At 41.4% G+C, this 24,010-nt stretch overlaps 1 protein-coding gene and 1 long non-coding RNA gene across 7 annotated transcripts in view; one reads left to right on the top strand and one right to left on the bottom strand.

The window, feature by feature from the left end:
- Positions 1 to 24,010, bottom strand: part of PTK2 (protein tyrosine kinase 2) — a 233,649-nt gene that overhangs the window by 70,719 nt on the left and 138,920 nt on the right. For all 6 annotated transcript variants that reach the window (XR_010371361.1, XM_064442021.1, XM_064442023.1 and 3 more), the window contains 6 exons: positions 21,956 to 22,096; positions 21,165 to 21,242; positions 20,035 to 20,142; positions 18,740 to 18,857; positions 5,547 to 5,577; positions 3,095 to 3,147 (listed from right to left, as the gene is read on the bottom strand). Coding sequence is in view for 5 of the 6 variants with exons in the window: in XM_064442021.1 (XP_064298091.1) it covers positions 3,095 to 3,147; positions 5,547 to 5,577; positions 18,740 to 18,857; positions 20,035 to 20,142; positions 21,165 to 21,242; positions 21,956 to 22,096 (529 nt within the window). In the remaining variant the exon portion in view is untranslated. The remainder of the gene's footprint in view (positions 1 to 3,094; positions 3,148 to 5,546; positions 5,578 to 18,739; positions 18,858 to 20,034; positions 20,143 to 21,164; positions 21,243 to 21,955; positions 22,097 to 24,010) is intronic.
- On the top strand, positions 16,878 to 22,950 carry LOC135311840 (uncharacterized). The gene is made up of 3 exons (XR_010371363.1): positions 16,878 to 17,413; positions 20,293 to 20,506; positions 22,704 to 22,950. It is a non-coding gene; the product is annotated as an uncharacterized LOC135311840 (long non-coding RNA).

Raw genomic sequence — 24,010 nt, 5'->3', positions numbered from 1 at the left:
TCAGTGACACACAGCTGTAAGAGAACACTTCTTGGCTCCCAGGTCCAGCAATCTGCTGCTTTGGATTCCTGAAACCAACTTCACCCTTCACTAATTTGAAAATGCCTTTATTTAGAGCACGGGCAAAAAAAAAATGGTATTCAAAACCTTCTACCTTTGTCTGCTTTGGAATATTGAAACACTTGGAAAGAACAAGTTTTCATTTCACTAGACCAGAAATATTTCAAGGTATGTTAATAAATATTTCAAAAAGAAAGACAAGGTGTCTTTCATTAACAGGCTTATTTTTAAACCTACAAAATTTCAAGACAAATACCTGAACTTTAGACCACCAGATCATGTTCTGCACTGGTTTTTGGCTATTGCTGGTTTCCCCAAAGTGTGGTGGGGAACTCACTGTGAAACTTTTCTTTAGAACTAAGGGTACTAATACTATAAATATGTCTGTCTGCTTAATTTTCCTGCCGAGTACGTGTCTCAGATTTTTGCTGTTCAGCTTTAGCATTGGAAGAGCTTTAAACAAAGGATAGCAATGTCACTGAAAACAAACAGCACAGTTAATTTATGATTTAAACCACCAAAGGCATGAAGGACGTTACAGCTGTCAGTAAGTTCTAAAAGCTCGTCTTATTTGAAGCCTTTAGCTCTAAGTCATTTAAATGTCACCAGAGAAAAGCTCTTATTCTGCAAACCAAGATAGCATCATCCACAGCTGGCTTTGCACTGGATGCTGTCAGCTGTCAGACTCTGCTGACCTGTAACTCTCGGGTTAACTGAACATTATGTACATCTGTTGCCTCCGTTGTTCCATACCGATGGATCAGTTACAAGTGACAACAGCAGTGACACTCCCTCACATCTACATGAAGTACCTACTTAATTTATAACAAGTTGATTCCATTGGGGACTCCAAGATTCTTAAAGAAAGCACCTCCCGAGAAAAAAACACTTATCACGCAGCTCCATCTCAACAATCTGTCTGTGGTTTAAAGTTAATATACTGACATCCATGCCACACTCAATGTATTGCAAATAATTTTGGGGCAAAAAACCCAAACCACCACCACCAAAAAGTACATCAGTGTTCTGTGTATCGCTATTAAAAAGAATAAGCCTTGATAATGAATAATAAATGCAATGGCTTGAATCATTCCAGTATTATGTCAGTGTTTCCAGTGGTTTGTAACACAGTACAAAAATCAAGAATCAAGCACAACTATTTCATTGTGGAAAGATACAAAACCTTACTACAATACAAGAAAAATACCTAATTGGTTTTGATTTCAGTATTGGAAAGAAAGGGAGTGGCATCTGCTTGTCTAATTTTATTGTTTTGCTTCTGGTATCCAACTGATACCAACTGGAGCCAACTTTGCACCTTACAGCTTCCTTGACATCTACTTGGACCAGCCAGATCACCTCCAGCACTGTTACTTCTGTCACTTCTGTGGTGCTACCTGCAAACCTCTCATTCGCCCATCATCCACCTTTATGTGACACCCTAACCTCTAGAGTTATGTGGTATTACAACTGAAGTCACCATTAATATCAAACTACTACTTCAAAAGAGTAGAGAAGAGACAAGTTTGTGCTCTGAGACACAAACTACTTCAGATAAAATGCATCAAACAAAGGACACCTAAATTAGCAAAGTCAAAGTGACAGCAATAAAGGATCATGAAGTAAGTATTTATTACTGCTTTTACTAGTAAAAGTATATCGGCATTCTTACAAAAACTGAAAGGGTGAAAATCTGAGGTGGCAGGGGAATACGACTATTTTGTCCTGAAGATTAGCTTTTTCTGTGTGTGTGTGGAGTGACTAAAAAGCACAGCAATAATCACTTCAAATTTCAGCTTTTTCTAACAGCTAAAATAAGCCACACAGGTAAGAATCAAGACAGCCACGCTGACCATGCATCATGCTTATCTACCTTATCTACCATGCCTGCTCGATAGGTACGGAAGGAAGAAGAGCTGCTATTTGACTCTGAGGGGTAACAGTAACTGATGAAGCTCTATTACACCTCTGCAGCTTGAAACACGTTTTAATTCCAGTTCCTCTCATCTATTACCTTGCACAAGGTCTGTTTACTTGGGCTTCCTATACCAAAGGGCGAATCTCAAACATCTTTAAAAAAAGGCTAAGGGTAGGGAAAGAAATCTGAGAAGTAGGAAATCAAGTAAATATCTACGTATCCTTCCTCCTTCTTGTAGGAAACATATCAATTTTTTGAATATGTGCCCCCAAGCACTCATGTACATGTTGAAGTGGGGCTGTAGCTTCCTTGCAAGTCAGGGGTACACACTCCACTCCAATGGGTCACAATATTGGTTCCTGAAGTTTGTGGCCAAATACCAGAAATCCATAGGAATATATCATAATATTAATATGCTTTTGCACTGAAAATCTCCTTAATAAATGTTATGTATAAGGATTTAGAAATGTATTTTCTATGAAGACACTGAATCAATCCCTCAGAAGGATGTTTTAAGATTTCATAAAAGAAAAATTTCTCTCAAGTATAAAAGCTTAAAAAACCCCCACAGTAACTAACAGAAATCTTAGAAGCCTATAAACTTTAGAAACAACATGTATTACCTCACATGCTCATGCTTCAATTAATTTGTGATTTTCGACAGCAAAAATTAAGTACTTTGATCTAAACAGCAGCTACCAAAAATAGCTATTAAGTTTCTTCTTTCTGAAAAGTGATGATTAATATTTAATTGCCTATTTTCACTTTTCAAAGCTGCTCCTTCATAATTAACACATACTCAGGTAATTTGAATTCTAGCCCACAACACTCTACTTCATGACAAAGCCAAGTGAAAATACTGACAAGCAGCCTTGCTTTGAAGGATTCTGGCCCTGCGTTACTGCGCGGATCTGCCTGCTCTCACAAGTGACGCTACACAGGATAGCTGCAGAAAGTTTCTCTTTAGAAACTGCACTACAAAGGCAGCACAGCTACGGTCTTGGGAAAGTCAATCGCCATGTAGCAAGAAGCAAGCTAAGCACAAGTGAAAAATCTGCCTAAACATCTGCTAGCTTTATAAATAAACTTGCTTTTTTTTTTTTTAATGAGCCTTACCTGACACAGAGACCGTGTGTGACCTTACTCCTTGCTTCTCATTGTTGGCCAGCCTGTAAAACAGAGGTTGGAATCGCTGAATGCTGTACATTCTTCACGGTCACATACACTGGGAATTCACCCTAACAGGGCACCTACTGTAATTAGCAGGGCCAATCCATTTCCCACAGTGACAGATTTTGAGGGGGAGAAAAGTCAGAAAGGAATCTACCATTTCAAACCCATCTGGGGGAGTAAGAGCGGAAAGAATGCGTTACCGTTTTAATGACCATATTGATTCACAAAGACCAAGCAAACTTCAAGGAAAAAACAAAACCTAAGCTTTACAAACTTTTAAGATCAATCCACACATGTCTAAATATTGTCAGTGTATGTAATCTGACGGTGCTTCTACTTCCTGTATTATCTATTGGAAATAAAGTATGAATTGGGTTTTTGTCTGTAAGATGATTTAGCCTGTACAACAATTTTAAATTAATTAAATGCAGTTAGGTATAAACGTTCATTAGTATCAGCAACTGAAATGAATTATTCCAAATTTTTTTCATTATTATATAAACACGATTTTAATGGTTAGAGAGTACTGCACTTCATGCTTTCAGAAACCTGGAATTTCATCTGGCAAACACAAATCTTTCCAGATGCAAGATGGTATTGGCTAGTCGTTTTATATATTAGAAAAAAGCCCACTCCTCTGCCACCAGACTAAAAGCATACGTGGTGCCCTTGTTTAAACAGACTCAAGCGTACAAATTCAGTTTTGGTGCACTGTCCCAAAGATGGGGAGAAGCTTTACCTTCAAACTTTATTTTATCCCAGAAATCCCTCCAAATAAAAAAAAAAAGGATAAACTTTATGTAATTAGGAAGTTATTCTGTGTTTCTCAGTTGTATCTATTTAAGTAAAAACTGACTTTCCTCTTCCATACGAGTGCACACTAAGTTAACCAATTTTACAGCTTCCAGCCTTAGCTTTCATTTCCTTTTCCTCCTTGCATTTTAACTCCTCTTTCTGCACCATGAGAAAGCCACCTGGCTAGCGAGGACTGCAGCACGACCTGTGAAGGAAGAGCAACCACTAGTATCTAAGCGGCTGGTTTCTTACAGATTCAGGAACGAATTCTGTTCCACAGTTAAAAAGTAGTAATAATAATTCTGGACTCCTTCCAGGAACCAAGGAAGAAACAGAATAAGGTGGCTGGGTTGAAGTAGGCACACTCCGTGTCCCAAAGGAAAAAGGAAGAGCTAAGACACTATAAACTGCTAAATTTATTTGGTCTTTCAACAATTATCTCTTGCTACTGGATACTGGTGACGCTGCCCGATAAGGTTCAAGGAAAATAATCTGATGAGACATGGCTATAAACTGGGGCTGGATGTGGCTACAGAGAAAGCAGTCAGATTGCAAAGGGAAAAAAGAAAAGTGGCTTGGTTAAAGGACTGAAGTTTAAGAGTTTAGGAGGCCACAATAAGAAACTGCACATGGGAAGGGGAAACAGCCACAACTTGCCAGATAGGATGGAGACCTACCTAGCCACTGACAGAGAATCAGCAGGAAGAGTTAACGGCCTTGCGTACCACTGCGTTACAGACTACCAACTCCACCAAGGTAAGAAGTATTCTTGGTTCAAACAGGGTTAAATGAGAAATCTTTCCTTATTTACCTTAAAGCTTGGGAAGGAGAAGAATGCAGAGAGGTGTCTTAGCATATTTTATATTAGAATTATTAGATGAAGACAACACGTCTCAGCATACCTCAGATACAATATCACCATAAAACTAGCAAGAGAAAAAAATGCAACTCTATTTGCCTGACATAGATTAGCATTTTCTACAAATACACAATTACTATTGGAGAAGAATTATTCTACGTTAGTCTATTTTAAAAAATAGATTTAGAAGTATTTACTAATTAAATGGTATTCTCTATTACATTGAACCTAGAGATCCCAACTCAGACTGGCCCCGGTATGGAAATTTTATTAGATAAAGGTGTTGTGACAGATTTATGATAAGTGAAAAAAATACTTTCTGTACTTCATGTAAGCAGAAAAGGGGACAAATAGGAAGAGCATAGACTGACTCACAGATTGAAACCACAATTCAAAAACTTTTTAGCACCACCCCTATAATTAAATTTACTCATGGACTCAAAATAAATAGCCTGAATCCCAATCAAGTATTTTCCAAAACATCCTTCTTTTGTTACTGTCAAATATGATCAATGCATTACATTTTTTTTCCTCAGATTTTATTTCTCACATATTTGTAGCTTAATGCTGCTGTCAGTCGGTTATGCCCCATGGTCCTAAATGACTGCCTGCTATTTGTCCTAGAATCCAAAAGCAACAATAAAAATTAAGCATGTATAAAAAGTCCTTAAGCGCCACTTAAGCAAAAGTATTTTCCAGAACATTTTTTAAATACATCAGAAAAGAAAGCATAAAACTTACTTTGGTATCGATGGTAAAGCTCGTTCACCTTCTGTGTAAACAAGAAGAAAACAGGATTAAATTTTTCTCAAGTTTCCAAATAACCTCTCAATGTGCAATACATACATGGCTGAAACTATAATCATCACAACCTCTCAGGGAAACTTATGTTGATTCAAAAGACTGTTCTTTACATATATTTAGAGCAACGTATCAACACAACTCCTAACCAGTGACACAGACCTTTTAGCAAACTCTTGTCTGCGAGAATAATGGATACAGAATATAAAAGTTCTTTTTATTCTGAACAAGTAACGACGATAAATCACCTGACAGTATCTCATCTCTCTAGAAATAAAAGCTTTTCTTTTATCTCCAAGATGTGCTAAGTGCCAACATATAAATAAAACAATTGAAGCCAACTTGGACTTCCAAGCAAGGTAACTGAAAAAAACCATTAAAGCACATAACGTATCATATTGATTTCACATTTAGTTGAGATTATACAATATTAATGCTTAGTAGCCAGAGAAGAAGTTGGCTTTTTGTAAACTATTTTTTAAATACTTGCCAATCTTCCTTTCATAATGGTACTGTGTAACAAAAGCCTGGATGTACATAATCAAGCTTTTTTTTCCCTATTGGATTTGATAAGACAGTTGGTATCCAGGTGGGGAAGGATGATGTGGTAGTCACTAATCCTTCAGTAAAACAGCAACAATTTACAGTAGATTGAAGTATGAAGGGAAGGAGAGAAACTGGGCAATTAAAATGGGTATCACTCTCTAAATTGCTGTAGTACTGATAAAGTGGCCTGAAAGAAAATGGAAAAGCCACACTTTCAAAAAATGGCGATATATACTGATCACACAAAAATCAAATAAATTCCAGTTTGTTCTTATCCTATGTTAAAATACCTTAAATTTCCAGACCTTACAAAAGAAAACTACAGTTTCACCTTTGTGTATTACAGGACTGAGTAGAGAAATGCCCAAATACCCAGATGCCACACTCAGCATGCCAAACTACAGTATTTGTCACAATTTTTTTGCTGTCTAAAGGTAGAACACCACAGCTTGGCTCACCAACCTAAGTACGATTTTAAGTTTATTTGAAACAATATTTAGTCATAAACAACTCATGGCCTGTTAAGTTCAGAGATCCATTTTCCGTTCCCTACAATTTAGCTGTACTTTCACTGCCCAGGTCTATTGCTTCCATGCTATATTTCTGCTACAGGCTGCCTGGCTGCCTTTTACGGGACCTTTTATATTTAAGAAAAACAAAAGACCCCTTTGGAAGTTGCCTAGGCCTCTATAGTTTTGAGCCTGGATGCACTGTAATTTGCTATGAGATGGGTGTTTCCTTTCACCATCTCAATGAAAGTGTGCCTAATTTTAGTCAAGCTATCAGGGTTTTTTGCGGGGAAGGAACCCCACTGCAGTGCAGCCATGCTCAGCAGAGCTCTTATATGGCCTCAAGGCTAAATTCCTCCTCAGTGAGGAGACTCCAGCACTAGACTTGGCTGCACATGCTCCAAGTCAAGCCCAGAGAAACAAAGTCAGATCTTTCCCAGTGGTTTTGGACACAGGAATAAAAAGATGGGCTCAATGGAACTTAAAAGTACTGAAGAACAAGTGGGTCCACCTTAAGTGCAGAAAGAGTAAGAGGCATGCACCTCAGGGTCTGATGGGGGTGTTGAAAAGAAAAGAAGGAAAGAGAAACAAAGACCTGAGGTTTGGGAGGTGACCTAGAGCAGCTCGGCAAAGGGACTACAGCAAACACCTGAAACTGGAGGGCAGAGTAAGGACAGCAAGATTATACAAGAAGCATGAGGTGGGAAATAAAGGTTTTGTGATGTTAGGGTAAATGATACCTTTTGGGAATGGAAACAAAAGACAAAGATCCTGAAGGGTAGTGTAGACCGGCAAGTATCAGATCAGATGCTTGAAGGTGACAGCCTGCAATAAAAGGACTGGGGGAGGAAGGTACCCAAAAAAGCAACTGGAATGACACTAAAGAATTCATGCTGCATGGAACTGGGCAAAAGACATCAAGCTTAGAGAAACAGGTGGAAGAGTCCTGCCCACTACTGTGCAGACCTCCCTAGGGTTGTGAATGAGACTCAAGAACTTTAACTTACAGCTGTAATCTACACCAGCTGTCATCATTATGTGTGAGAGCATCCCATGTTCTAAATCATAACAAGCTATGATACTACTGTTAGTTATTCCAACACCGCTCCTACATTTGGCAATGGATGTAATGGTTTAGATGCTGCTGATTAATTGTGTGTTACTGGTAAAAGATACTTGTAGCTTGCTGTGCTTAAACACTTAGGAAATGATACAAACTACAAACCTCTGGTAAAAGAACTTTATTAAACTGCGAAGTTAACTTCATCATTTGATACTTTTAAATTGAGATAACTGGTGCAAAATTAATGAGCAGCTATTCAAAATTATTTTCCTTGCTGTTTAATTACACACAGAATCGCACAGAGAATTGTATAGGTTGGAAAAGACCTTTAAGATCATCAAGTCCAACTGTAAAACTAACGCTGCCAGTCCACCACTAAACCATGTCCCTGAGCACCACATCCAAACTGTCTTTTAAATACCTCCAGGATGGTGACTCCACCACTTCCCTCAGCAGCGTGGTCCAGCGCTCGACAACCCTTTCAGTGAAGTAATAGTTCCTACTTGCCAATCTAAACCTCCCCTGGTGCAACCTGAAGCCATTTCCTCTTGTCCTGTCACTCGTTACTTGGGAGAAGAGACCAACACACACCTTGCTACAAGATCCTCTCAATGAGTTGTAGAGAGCGACAAGGTCTCCCCTCAGCCTCTCTTCTCCAGGCTAAACAACCCCAGTTCCCTCAACCTCTCCTCATAAGACCTGCTCTCCAGACCCTTCACCAGCTTCGTTGCCCTTCTCTGGACACACTCTAGCACCTCAATGTGTGGCCTCACCAGTGCCGAGCACAGGGACACGATCACTGCCCTGCTCCTGCTGGCCACACTATTGCTGACACAAGCCAGGATGCTGTTGGCCTTCTTGGCCACCTGGGCACACTCCTGGCTCATGTTCAGCCAGCTGTCAACCAACACCCCCAGGTCCTTCTCCACTGGGCAGCTTTCCAGCCACTCTTCCCCAAGCCTGCAGCATTGCCTGGGATTGTTGTGACCCAGGTGCAGGACCCAGCACTTGGCCTTGTTAAACCTCATAAAATTGACCTCAACCATCAATCCAGCCTGTCCAGATGCCTCTGCAGAGCCTTCCTGTGCTTGAGCAGATCAACACTCCCACCCAATTTGGTGTCATCGGTAAATTTACTGAGGGTGCACTTGATCACCTCATCCAGATCATTGATATAGGTATTAAACAGAACCATCCACAACACTGAGCCCTGGGGAACACCATTTGTGATTGGTCACTAACTGAATCTAATTCCATTCACCACAACTCTTTGGGCTCAGCCACCAGCCAGTCTTTTACCCAGCAAACAGTACACCTGTCCGAGCCATGAGCAGCCAGTTTCTCCAGGAGAATGCTTTACTAAAGTCTAGGTAGACAATATCCACAGCCTTTCTCTCATCCACTAAGGCAGTCACCTTGCCACAGAAGGCAATCAGGTTACTCAAGCAGGACCTGCCTTTCATAAACCCATGCTGGCTGGCTGGGCCTGATCACTTGGTTATCCCCTATGCACCACATGATGGCACTCAGATGATCTGCTCCATAACCTTCCCTGGTACTGAGGTCAGGCTGACAGGCCTGTAGTTCCCCAGATCCTCCTTCCGACTCTTCTTGAAGATAGATGTCACATTTGCTAACCTCCAGACAAATGGGACCTCCCCAGTTAGCCAGGACTGCTGATAAAGGATAGTAAGTGGCTTGGTGAGCACGTCTGCCAGTTCTTCCAGTACTCTCGGGTAGATCCCATCCGGCCCCATAGACTTGTATTTGTGTAGATGGCATGGCAGTTGCTAACCATTTCCTCTTGGATTATGAGAGCTCCATTCTGCTCCTTGTCTTCAAGCTCAAGGGGCTGGGTACCTGGAGGACAGATGGTCTTACTATTAAAGACTGTGGCAAAGGCGGCATTAAGTGCCTCAGCCTTTACCTCAGCCTTTGTCACTATGTTTCCCCCACATCCAATAAAGGACTGAGATTCTCCTTAGGCCTCCTTTTGTTGTGAATGTGTTTATAGAAACATTTTTAATTGTCTTTTATAGCAGTAATCAGATTAAGTTCTCATTCGCCCTTCTAATTTTCTCCCTCTGCATAACCTGACAATGTACTTCTAGCACTCCTGAGTTTCCTGCCCCTTCTTCTAAAGGACATCAACTCTCTTTTTTTTCCTGAGCTCCAGCCAAAGCTCTCTGTTCAGCCAGACCAGTCATCTTCCCCACTGGCTCATCTTTTGGCACATGGGGATGGCCTGCGCCTTTAAGATTTCCTCCTTGAAGAATGCCCAGCCTTCCTGCACTACTTTGCCCTTAGGACTGCCTCCCCATAGGCTCTGTCAACCAGGTCACTAAACAGGCCGAAGTCTGCTCTCTGGATGTCCAAAGTAGCAGTTCTGCTGACCCCTGTCCTTCTCCAAGAATCAAAACTTCTATTATTTTGTGATCTCTGTGCCCAAGGCAGCCTCCAACTGTCACATCACCCACAGGTCCTTCTCTGTTCACAAACAACAGATCCAGCAGGTCACCGTCCCTAGTTGGCCCACTCACCAACTCTGTCAGGAAGTCTTCTTCCACACACTCTGGAACTTCCTAGACTGTTTCCTCTCTGCTGTTTTTTATTTCCAGCAGACATCCAGTAGATTGAAGTCCCCCATGAGAACAAGGGCTAGTGATTGTGAGGATTCTTCCAGCAGCTTGTAGAATATTTCATCTGTCTCTTCATCCTGGCTGGGTGGTCTGTAACAGACTCCCACCATGATATCTGCCTTGTTGGCCTTCCCCCTCATTCTTACGCATAAACACTCAACCCTATCGTCACTATCATTAAGCTCTAGATAATCCATATGCTCCCTAACATACAGGGCTACCCCACTGCCTGTCCTGCTTTGCCTATCCCTTCTGAAGAGTTTATAGTCATCCATTGCAGCACTCCAGTTGTGCAAGTCATCCCAACAAGCTCCCATGGCAACTCTATCAGTTTTCCTGCTGTATAACGGCCTCCAGCTCCTCCCATTTCCTGCCCATGCTGCATGCATTTCTGTAGAGGGACTTCAGCTGGGTTGTCGCCCATATCACCTCCTTAGAGCAACACCCCTTAATTCCTTTGAGGCATTTCACTGGTGTTCCCTACTTGGCTCCTATTACCTCAGTAGCCCCTGGCTCATCTCTGTACAACTGTACTCCAGTGAACCGAGCAAATCTCAGAGACACAGACTGAGGGCCCTTGCTAGCACCCTGTCCCTCTAACCTTGGCGTGTCATCCCACAGCTTGTCTTGGGCAAGCCTCATATTAAGCCCCTCCCCTTTCAAGTCTAGGCCAAAGCTCTGTCAATGTGCCCTGCAAGCTCATGAGCAAAGACCCTCCTTCCCCTTTGAGAAAGGTGAATCCCATCAGATGCCAGTGGGCTTGGAGCTGCGTAGGCCATCCCATTATCAAAAAGATCCAAAATTGTGGTGATGACACCAGCCACAGAGCCATGTGTCAATAGGCTGGGTGCATCTGTTCCTTCCATTGTCGCTGCCTGCAACTGGAAAGAGTGGAAAAAATTACCTGTGCTTCAGAGCCCCTTACTAGCCCTCCAAAGGCCCTGAAGTCTCTTTTGATGGCCCTTGGACTACACGTTGCAGCTGCATCACCTCCCACATGGAAGAGCAGTAATAGGTAATAGTCAGAGGGCCGTACTAGGCTAGGAAGTTTCCAGCAACGTCCTTAAGCTGGACTCCAGGGAGGCAGCAGACTTCCCTAAGAAGAGGGTCCATCCAGCATATTGGACCCTCTGTCATCCTCAGAAGGGAGTCTCCTACAATGATTACCTGTCTATTTCTTCCTTGTGGAGGCAGTTTTGACAGGGAGGGGGATAGGCCCTTCTGACCTTGGCAACACTACTGGTATAGATGGACTGCTATCCATATCTTCCATTGACTGGCCTTCCACCTGCAGAGCCTCATACCTCTTGTACAGAGGCATCTGGGAAGGCGAGGTAGGCAAGGAGGGGGTTCACCTGCTGCCCTGAGCTTAGACTTGCCTCCATTCACTCTTTTCCTTTGAGCTACTGCCTTCAGCCTGGCAGGAGGAGGATACAGGATCTCCTTGATCTTGGTTTTTTTCTGGTGGCTGCTACTGTTCCTGTCTCAGGGAGGGCAGAGCATGGCACCACTGGCCTATCTCCTTCTCAGATTCCCTGATGGTCTTTAACCTTTCTACTTCCTCCTGTAGCTCTGCCAACAGGCTGAGCAGATCATCTACCTGATCACACCTCACATAGCTGTTCTCATGGCTGCCAATCATTATCAGTGAAAGGCTCTGGCACTTCCTGTAGCCTGAGGCCTGGACAGCTGCACATTTTCCTGGGAGCTCTGTCTGGGTTGCCACATCCATTCCGGTGAGTACAGAGGGCGTATGTTTCCACACAGTGGATACCATGGCTAAGTTCCTACTGAAAAGATGATGACTACCAAATGAACTCACCCCTTGGCTGGTAGGGTGACTACTCCCTTCCTGTGTGCCCTTCCACACAATCTGCTGCACCACGCCCTGGCTGATGCGCCTTACTCTTCTGGCAGCACTCCTGGTCGCTCACGTTACAGACGCTGCTTTTTGTAAGGTGTGGGATGGGCCACCGTTGCTTTGCCAATGCCCTCGCCTCACCTTATCAGCATCTCCCATGAGAGCTACCGCCTCCTGGCAGACCTCTTCGCTGCTCTGGTGCTTCCCTGCCTCAGGAAAACCCCTGTGTGCCAAGATCTGCCACTCCACTGCAGACCGGGCTGGCTCCAGAGCAGCTCCCCTTGGTGACTCTATCACATATTAACTGCACACTATTCAAACTGTATTCTAAAGATAGAACATTTAATTTCCTCTAGGGACTCTTTTCTTTTTTTTTTTTTGCGTGTATGGAGCACATCAATATTACATTTGGGGACTTCAGAAACATCAGTGAATGATTTCATAACATTTGCATGGCCACAATGATTCATCCGTTCGAAGTACTGACCTCAGCTGCAGATCAGATTGTTTTGCTCCCCTGCAAATATAGACCCCAAATTCTTAAGCAAGTGAGAAATATCACAGGAGACAACTGCTAGCATATGCTGAAGTTAATTGCTACCTATCAAAAAGGATGTAAGAGAGATAAAGGTAGAATCTAACGTTCCATTCCAGTGCAGTATTAAATTTCCTTAACCATAAGATTCCTGTTCTGTTCCTGCAAGTCCTTCTTCATTGTGAGGGTGGTGAGACAATGGAACCGGCTGCCCAGAGTGGTTGTGAATGTCCCATCCCTGGAAGTGTTCAAGGTCAGATTGGATGTGGCTTTTAAGTAACCTGGTTTGAGATACCCCTACCCATGGCAAGGGGGTTGAAATGAGGTGACCTTTAAGGTCCCTTCCAACCCAAACCAGTCTATAACTCAACGACTCTATGATTCCAAGTCCCTACTTAACTGAACAGCTTCCTATTGGTGCGAAATATAAAGCAAGGATCATCATAAAAATACTCTTTCACAACAAAATCATGATTCCATCTTAATATTAAACCTATTCTACACCTTTTGTAGGAGAATGTGAATTGAAGTGGCATTACGTAGTTAACTGAGGATTAGTAATATGATATAGTTAATGAGCAGAGTGTGACAAAGGTTCAAAGAATTGAAGATGGCTAGAAAATGGTAAGAGGAGATTATGGGGATCAACAGAGAAAAGCAAAGATCCTAATCCAAGTTAAATGAATGTTTGTTTCAAGATTGGTTGGAAAAACAGGCAGCATGCATGGGTCCAATGTAAATAAACCCATTATTTCTCATCATCTTCCTTTTCAGTGTCCTTTGCCAAATTCCATAAGGCATGACTGATTTTGTTCTCATTAGCAGCAGAGCAACATGCTGTCATGCACTGACCAGAACTGGGCCCCTGTCCTCTGGGATGATGGGGGTGGCAGAGGTGGACAATGCATGCTTAGCCTTGTGGAGAAGGAAACATCACACAGCACCACTCCTAAGCCACAATCTGATATATCCATTGACACAGGGTCAAGTGGAGGGCCAGATATGGACAGCGGAAACTGGGAAATTAAGCTTAATTTAAGGAAGGAAAAAAAAAAAAAGTAGCCAGAAATAAAAACCAACTATCAAGTAGTATTAGAGACACCTCCCCTTTCACTGGAGAAAATTCAAGAAAAATCCACCTGCATGGAGCTACTGTTGAAATGGCATATCAAAGCCTATTTTATAGGCGTCTACATGCTCTCTTGATACAAAATGCTCACTCCAGGCAGTGTTTCCCAAGTTGGTGCTTATCCGTTTACAGCTTATATTCCAAATAAAATACAAAACATTCATTAGTACCCTTGCAGGTCTGAAGTCAAAATTCGTTACTAACAGCATCCCAGTAAAAGCATATGTTGTTTTTCACAATTTGAAACCCACAGCATTTTGCCCAATTTTATGTTCAGTTAAAAAAAGATACGCATGATCATATTGGTGTGGCTGTGCCCAGATGCTGGCAGTGGGTTGCAGGGCAGCCTCTGTGAGGAGGCCGGGGCTGCCCCGTGCCGGGCACAGCCGGTCCCGGCCGGCTCCAGCGGCCCCACGGCAGGGCACAGCTGGGCCCCTCAGCCGAGCTGGGGGCGCCGGGGGGAAACGGGCTTCAGAAAGGGCCAAAGGCAAAACATGGCACAGGAGGAGGAAGCCGAGGAGGGAGCAGCAGCAGAGGCACCCCCAGGCCGGAGGAGGGGGAGGAGGGCAGGAGGTGGTGCAGGCCCGGAGCAGGGACCCCCCGCAGCCCTGCAGAGACCCCGCCTGCAGCCCGGGGAGGGCCCCACGCCGCAGCCGGGGGATATTTCCTGCGGGGGCTGCGGCCATGGAGAGCCCAGGCGGGAGCAGGGGGTCCCTGAAGGGCTGCAGCCCGGGGAAGGGCCCGCGCGGGAGCAGTGAGGGGTGTGAGGAGGGAGGGGCGGCCGAGAGGGGCTGGGATGGGCTGACCGCAGCCCCCGAGCCCACCCCTGCGCCCCTCGGGGTGGGGAGAGGGGTCGGGAGGGAAGGGGTGAAGGTGGGAATGGGGCAGAAGTGTGTGTGTGTGGAAGCTGTTCCTCTAGTTTTGTCTTTGGTTCTCACTACCCAAATTAATCTAACTGGTAATAGTTAATTTTCCCCAATTTGAATCTGTTTTGCCCTTGATGGTCATTAGTAAGAGACCTACCTGCCTTTATCTCCACCCATTAATTTTCTCATCCTATTTTCTCCCTCTGTACTGCTGCAGAAGCAGCTGAGGTTGGCTGCTGGCCACGGCTAACCCACATTTTTGGTGCCCATCGTGGGGTGTCAGAAGGTCAAGGCAGCAACAGTAATTGAAAGAGGTAGCAGCCGTAAGTCAGACTGGAGAATACCAGGGAGTGCAATAATTGTAATAATTGCGGGGAGCCTGGATGCTGGTGTTGGGAATTCATTGTCATAAAGTGCTGATGGGACAAGGAGGAGTTTTATTGGTTTGGTTTGTGGGTTTGTTTTGTTTTTTTTTTTTTTTTCTTTTTTTCTCTTTTGTGACGATGATACTTTATCTTTCAATGCTGGGACTTTTTGTTGATGTAAGTGACAGTCGTAAAGAATGTGTGATGAATGTGTATTTCAATGATAATTATCAAGTGTGTGTGTGTGTGTCAGAGGCAAGGGGTGGAATGATGTGGAGGCAGCTGTGCGCGGCGCAGCCCCAGTCTGTTCCCCCAGCAGCCACCCCTGCTGCCCCGCTACCACCAAAACCTTGACACGTATGCCCAGTACCTTCCACCACTCCTATAACCCCTGGCTCCAGATGTGAAAAGAACTCTCAAGTATTTTGATTTACCACAACACATACAGTCCTCATCTGCTTGAAATTATTTTTAGCCTTTTTATAAGAGTTTTGAGAATTTTTCATTACCTCCAAAGCTTGTTTAAAGAGATTAATAGATAAAAAATTCAGCCACCAGACATAAGGTCACAGGAAAGCTACTTAAGCATAGTCCAATCAGTCAATAGCCGCTTACTATCAGTTTACATTTTTATCAGTTGCTTCATTTGTACTGTAAGAGTTAAGTGTGATAATGGAGACACAAATATTAATTTTAAAGATTCCACATTGGTCTAAAGGGACCTGTATACCATAATATCTATGAAAATTAAAACAAACTGAATGGAAATATACCAAAGACTGTCCAGGTCTTAACCATTACCAAGTGCTCTCACCAAATTAAGAGAAACTGGATCATTAATGGATAGTGAGACAGATACCACAAAAACACAGGTTCTTTTAGTAATCAAGAAGGATATTTTATGAGGAGACTTGCAATAAACATGTAAATTTACCACAAAGGGAGAAACTCTTTCCTCTTTGGGAAAGCTCGAAGAGGGGAGAAAACACATCTGCTGGATCAAGAGTCACTACATGATTTGTTTCTGATGTGCCTTGTATAATCAAAGCTCACTGTGGGAGGGATCTGGGAATGCACATCATAGTGGGCACAGCTCTCCCACAAAATGTTTAATTAATACATTGACTATTGCGATGAACTTCAAAAAACGAAACCTCATCAAAAGAACCCCACAATTTATTTTAACTGGAGGGATTCTTAATGTTTGCATAAAGAGGAGTGCTCCCAACGCGCTATATAATGTCCCTTTAACTCAATCACTGCTCATTTGCTCTGTGTTCAAATACACCAATAAGACTATCACACAAATAAACACACTCCATTAAATGCATTTATTTATTCTGCATTCACACCTACCGGCAAGCCACCACACAGAGCACAGCTGTGCCTAGTACTGTACAACACATAGAAAAATCAGAGGTCTTGCCCTTAACAGAGCTTAGTGATTACAGAAGATGTAACAGTTAAATGATAAGGAAGTGAGGTCAGAGGAAGGCAACAATTAGGATGGAAAAGTGCGAACAGAGTAGCTCAACTTTTACTGCCACATACAGCAGCAGTAAGTCAGGATCCACGTGCCCTGCTGATCTTAGAGGTTCATATGCATCATGAAACAAGTAAGTACTGAAGTAAATGGTAAATCTGGTAGGGATTTTGACTGGGAGCTGCTCCCTTGCTTGGGTGAGACCAGCACAGAGGGCAGCAGAGCAGGGTTTGGCTGAGAAACAGAAACACATGTGACTGGAGCACGATCAGTGCCACAATGCACAGCACTGGAAGCTTGCGAGCTCGATGAACAGAGCTAGGGCTTGGTGAAGGCCTTGACTGCTCACAGTTACTGCTGTGAATGACAGAACTGGAAACCATCAGGCAGTGGTATTTTACAGCGTTAAGAGCATTTATGTCAAGGTAAGAAAAGGAAAGCCATTCTAATAGCAGAGGAGCAAGCCTGTAATAACACTGGCAACGTAGACTGAATAGACCCCATTTCTGAAATACCACCAGGGCATAAGTGGCAAGAACTGGACATACTCTACATGTGTGCCTCTAAAGAAAAAGCAAAGGATAGTGTCAGAGCTATCCATCAACTTAGCGTGACTGAGAGGTGGGGAGAGGTAATGTGTTAAGATATGATCAATTTTAAAAGCTCAGCTTTGGCTACTATAGTTCAGGCTAAAAACCACCCAATCCACTGGGAAAGATGGAAAGTTTTGGGAGTGAATAACAAGGATTTTAACAAACTCTGAACTATGACTTTTCAGAAAAGAAGAGGCACAGAAGACAATCGCCCACAGGTATAGACTAGACCAGTGCAACAAAAATCTTGGTTTGTGATGACTATTTTGTTTTTAGAACAATAAACTAGCATTATCACTGATGCTAGCTTATCCTTTCGGTTCATCATCACTGAGATGCGCACTGAGTTGGCCAGAGGAGCTGAATTTCTGTCGAGGGAAGATTTCCTTTGCATGGAGATAAGGTTGCATGACTAATGCAAATTCTAACAAAGCTGCTTGTGTTGGGGCTAAAGGGTAGCCACACATGCTAAGGGTCAGAAATAACAAATGTGCAAATTTAAGAGTAATTTGAACAATTACTAAGTGCTGTCAAAACATCTAACACCCTACAATCACATTTCTTCACTACCGAATAACCAAGTTTCAGGTGGGTTTTCTTCTGTCATGCACAGGCAGGATGCTCTATATGGACCTGGAGAAGACCCGAACTATGTTAATAACATTACCCATTTGAACCACTACAGACCAGGGAAAATTAGTGGCACAAAAAAAGCAAAAACATGCCTAACAAGGGACTCAGCTTCAGATTGGAGAGCTTCTGGGATAGTTTGTGTACTTTCTTCTATTACAAATAAGGAAGAAGGAAATAGTTTATTCATTGTTATAGAAACCAAAAATGTTGGATGAATTTCCACAAGTAAAGATAAGTACAGGTGGACAGAAATTTCCACTCTCAAGCAGCTTTGCTTGGACATTTTTCAATAATTAAAGCTGGCTGAAATTAGAAAAAAAATCTCATGAAATTTAATTAAAATTCTCTCTTCGAAGCAAGGTGTACCTGCACCCTGGTCTCACTGCTTCCAGTTCGTGGGTTGCTACAAAAACGACTGATCAACACTACAAAATGTGTCTCTGCTCTTTAGTTCTATTTTATGAGAAAAGCCCAGGAGACTTCTCCCAAGTTTTGGGTATCTAGGAGGAATGCAGAAATCTTAAAAAATGATCACTAGCCAGAACCTTATTCAAATGCACTCTAACTCTCTGAATTTCCACTTGTATATTAGGGAATCACATTTCAAGGTAACACATACTTGTTAGGAGTGCCTCTAATTACCAATTATTTACCTATGCTATTTAAGTTTAGAATAGCATAAAGCAGTGATCACTGAAAAGTAGTCTAAATTATCAGTCATTAAGTAATTTTTGATGGTGTGACATTTACTATCAGCATTTCTCGTAACAAAAATACTTGCTGGTTCCTCACTGAAAGACAAGAGCCTCCAAGTAAGGCTTTTGCTGATAACTTGTGTCTTCTATTCAAATGCAAAATAATCTATCAGTAGATATGATTCTAGCAACTACCAGGATGAAACTCCTCCTTACCTTTCTGTGGCCTGATAATAAAAGATTGCGTAGCTCCATTCACCAGTCGGCAGTACCCGTCTATCAAGTCAGCCATATTCTCTGCAATGGTTAAGGATGGTGCTGTCACTGTCAGAGGCTAAAGAAGGAAAAAAAACAAGGCACCAACAAAGAGGTTTTATTGTAGTTGCAAACACTGAGTACAACGGCTGTGTCACTGCATCTGGACTTTAAGCATGCTTGCAAACAGTAAACAGAAAAATGTGGATGAGCAAAGAACGATCAGATTCTTGCTTTACCTTTTATGCAGTAGCGAATTTAAAACACGAGGTTCAGAAAGCACAGATGGTAAACCCCGCCCAAATGTAATACTAATCTGGGTTATCAGGTAGCTTGCTAGCTAAACTTTCGGTCAACCACTGCTCATTGCAACTGCTATCATTTTTATGGTTATAACTATGACAATTTTGAAGTAGCTCCTTATTCCTTAAAACTCTTACAGGTGGTATCTTTTTCCCACCCTTTTGCAGCAACTTATTCTTTGCCCTAAAAAGAAACCTTCCCAATTTCAAAAAAGATAATAATACTACTAATAAAAAAATAGACAGTGGAAAAGGAGATAAAAGACATACAGATAAACTAACAATTTTAATACTACCAACATTTATCATATTCTGCATGAATTTGCCAACCCGCCCTCAATCTTTCTCTACTACAGTGACTCTTCCAGTGCATAGAACCAAGGAAAAGATTTTATTTCAGTTCCAGCTCTGCCTCCCTGTAATATGTGGGAAAAAAATTTCCCTCTTTCGTATTTCCCCTTCTCACAAAAGTGAAATTACTCCGTTTCCTCTTTAGGGTGTAGCATTTTAAAATTAAACTTTTATAAATATCAAAATATATAAAGCACCTGATGCAAAGCCTAAAACATGTAGTGAGCTCTAAATCTATTTTAAACCCAAAAATATTAGACTAGTATAATGATGACTGCTTATACTCAACTTCCCTTTCTCCTTAAAGAACAAGAAATGTAAAACATCTGCAGAATGCCCAGAATGCAAAATGTTAAAATATAATGCACTGGCTGTACCTACAGGAGGAGCAAGACAGTTTAAAAATAACTGAAGTCTTTGTACACATACACAGACAGGCAGTCCCCAGCTTACGCATGCACATGCAAAAGTGAATTAGACTTTCATTTACAAACCAGAACCAGAGCACAATATAGAGAATATATTCATTAGGAGTACACTAATCTCCACCCTTTCCCAAGAAATCCAAAGCTAGTAAGTCTATCACAACTGTCAGTATCGTACCTCAGGTGCACCTGCTATCTTGAGTTGCAACATCCCTTTTCTGTCCTTGTCTTCACTGTTTGAATACTGAATAGTTTGCACTTGATTGAAGTCTGCTAGATGTGTTGGCTGCAGAAAGGCAATGGAAAAAATGGGGGAAATTTCAAAATTACAGCAAAATACTTTGCCTTTATCCCTGATCTTGTAAAAACACGTGTAGACTTCGATCTCTAAATTACACTTGTAGAAATCTTTTCCTCTGTTGCTTTCTTTCATTAGGCTTCGATTAACAACATGTACAATACCCACAGTATTTGTGAAATGAAAGCAAGCACCAAGTTCGCCTACAGAGGTCACTCTTGAGTAACTCCAGGCACACACTGAAGTACCTCGTGGAAACAATCTTGGTGGCCAAGACAGAAAACTCAACAGGTTACCCACGAAGAACCTGCACTCACAGCATACTTAACGTACCTCCAGACTGCTGTAAAAGGTACGTTCTTAGCTGGCTATGTGTTCCTGACCTCCAAACCTTTTCACTACCTTTGAATTAATTTCAATGTAAGTTGGACACTCATTCAACTTATGAACGTAAAGATCCCAAACATTTTGCTAGAATAACCTGTCTGAACATAACTTCCTTGTGCCATGGAACAACATCCAGGAAATACTGTAATACAGTCAATATCAGGTAACGAGAAGGCTATTAAGGGTACGAAGTAAACAAATAAGCCAGTAATGACCGCACAAATGCTTAACACTAAACAATGAAACAAGTTCTTCATTTATACATTCCTAAGAAAGAGGATCACAGAATCACAGGTTGGAAGGGACCTCAGGGATCATCTGATTTAGAATAATTTGCATGTTTCATTGTTAAAAAGTCACCATTAATGCTTCAAATTCTGCAGGTGAGCACTTCACTGGGTACAACAGCCACCAAGTTCAGTGCTAAGGCTGACACTGTCTCTCAACTGCATTTTTCTCCAATCCCAAATCATGAGTTAATATGTAACAGCTGTATACGCTGAATCTCCCAGTTCTCTGTGTTTAAGTCAAAGATTAGACTTGTCATTTGTATGAAGTTCAGTTCACGACAGGTCATGGTTGTTAAGGCAGTAACCGAGAAAAGAAAACAAAAATAGACTTACATTTGCACCCTTGTCTGTAAGGTAACTGATTCCTTCTTCCGGGCCAATGGCCAGTTCCACTGAAATAATCCAGCTTGACTTCAGAATCAAAGGAGAAAGACAGGGCAAAATTTCAACAGTAAGACAAGACCTTGCTATGGAATACTATCCTCCATTGTTACAATTACAGTTTTTAGTAATTAATCTCTAGAAGTTTTTAAACTCTCTGAACAATATATTAAAATCGAGTAATTCTATAAGTAGCAAAACTCCTCATGACTGGTTTCCTGGGGATCCCTGCTAGTCAAAATGCGTTTCCATATGTTTTATCTTAGGTCTACATGAGAACTGCATACTTCCTATATTTCCTCTTCTCTTCACATGGACATTGACGTTCTAATTTCTACTTGAGTGTGTATTTTCACAAAGCTTGCAGACTTAAGGCCCTTTCTCAAAATTTATTCAAAAGTGGTAGAGATTAAAAGGCATTAGAGGAAAACTTACAAACGGAAGAAGCTGAGAAGTCTCCCTTCCTCACAAAACCGACTTAAAAACTGCTTGACATTCACAAACAAAGCACCAATAAAAACATTTATTAATGCAGAATTCTTACCCTAGTAATGAATGGTCCTTTTTTAACAGTCAGCTAAGAAAGTTCTAAATAAAATCAATTACTATATTTTGTTGTTAATGAAATAAAATATTCTCTACATCAAAACAGGAACTAAGCAAGCAATTAGTTGCAAAAGTAAGCAAAATTAGAGTCATAACTACAGCATGTATTCTGGTGACTGTCACAGTCCTCTACTTACACCGAGAGCACACTTGAAGTATTCCTTGTCAAATCTGTACACGGGAGAGAGGATCTCAAAGAATTTCAAAATACTTTCTTCTCTATTGAGGTTGGCAAATTGTCGAAATGTTTGTTGGATCAATTTTCGTAGTGTTTTGGCCTGTGTATTAAAATGTTTAAAGATCAATTATTTTAAATCTAATCAGTGACAGTGCATTTTAAGAGTTTCAGTCACTTACCAACAGTTTCTTTACCAATGAGATGCAGACAATTCTCGAGACAAAAAATAAACTTCTAATTATAAGTAACAGTTCTGCCTTCTAACTTCTGCTTGGGAACAAAATTATTTCTGCTACATGTTATAGAAGGAATATCTAACTAATAATGTTTTGAGAATAAATTATAAGAAAAGAAAACGTTAACATTTGCAGGAACTATTTTTTTTCATATTCCTCATTTCTCCCAACTTCTTAACTGTGTGCCAACACAAAAACACAGCAGCCTACACCTTCATACTAGGTTTTAAACTTAAAACACCATTCTCTTATCTGGTAGTAACAAGCCAGCTGTAGCTGTACCTTAATCTCTGCACGCAATATCTTAGATTATCCATAATATAGTGAATGCTTTAAGTCTGATAACATGCAAAATAACTTCCATATAGAAAGATTAAATAGTAAATAAAAAAATTAATGTAAAAAGTAAATAAAACATTTAAACTAAACTATTTTAACTATATTGCATATCATTTTATTAACTCTTTTCAGGGTAGGAATAACCACAGCAGCACAAATCATCCTCCCAACATCTGGGACAAGTGGGACAGAAGAAGATACCTAATTACATATCCTGAAAAAAGCAAGCATACCTAAAGTAAGACATGAAAAGTGAACAATCTGCCTGTATATAATGTATAACCCCTGGGAAGGGTGCCACACATATGAAAATAAGAACAGAATCTGAGAAGCAATCTCTTCAACATGCCCCAAAACTAAACAACGAAAAATCCTGAATAAAATCATCTGTTTCTAAACACTAGAATTCATCTAGACAAAAGTGCAGTGCCTTCTCCTCATCTGTCCTACGAATCACAGAATCATTTCAATTGAAAGAGACCTAAGAGCACAGGTATGCTCTGTGAATAGCGTAGGGCCAGCTGACCCACTGTTTATATTCCATAGTGCCAAACTGTCAAAACCACAAACATATCCTATTATTTTTCCCTTTGTCCAAGCTTGACCCGTGTCAGAAGTGACTGAACGGGTTTAAAAAACCTTAGTAATACCCATTTCTAATATATCTTCCAGCTAACAACAATGATAGAAGGCAAAAGCATGCTTATTTTTGCATTATGTCACGGTCAAGACAGGAATTACCATTGTTCCTCTACCAAAACATATCTGAATGTCCTATTGTAACAGGATTAAAACTCTTAATTCTTTCATGCTGCCTGTTAACAGGTCCAGGCTCTACACAAATAGAAACTTCCTTTCGTCATTAGCACTCCCAGTCAGATTAGGCATTCATTTTTAGTAAGCCTTTAAAGAACTCTGAATAGCCAGACTTTTTTAAAAATGAGTGTTCAGAACAGAGTTACTTTAATAGCAGGGATCCAAGAGTGGTGCGTAGCCACATACTAAATGATGATGATTTGCAACTACACGTATATGGGTTCAAAGAAAAAAAAAAACCTCAGCTCAGCACAAAAACTTTATGTTATAAAGTTAACAAAGACCTTCAGTGCCATTTTAGTGTAATTTCAAATTACTGTGTCACTTTGACAGAACCTTTTACCAACTATCAGGTGGATCATTACTCTAACAGGTTGCAGATACTTGGGTAGGATAAAGAAAGCATCTGGCAGTCAGGAGACCTCCCAGAGCTGCCTCAGGCTCTGTCAGGACTCAGACATACTACACTGGACCTTTCTGTTACATTCCTTTTCACAGAGAAAACCAACATTAGAGGAACTGAAGGCCTTAGCCTTAATTGAACACCTGCCAAATACCAGGAGCAAGACACTACAAAAAGAAGAAAATCTACTACCTCAAGTTGTCCCAAGTATTTCAACCAC

Source organism: Phalacrocorax carbo, chromosome 2 (genome assembly GCF_963921805.1).
Source record: "Phalacrocorax carbo chromosome 2, bPhaCar2.1, whole genome shotgun sequence".
In the NCBI taxonomy this organism is placed as follows: Eukaryota; Metazoa; Chordata; class Aves; order Suliformes; family Phalacrocoracidae; genus Phalacrocorax; species Phalacrocorax carbo.
This window is presented reverse-complemented; position numbering and strand designations above follow the sequence as displayed.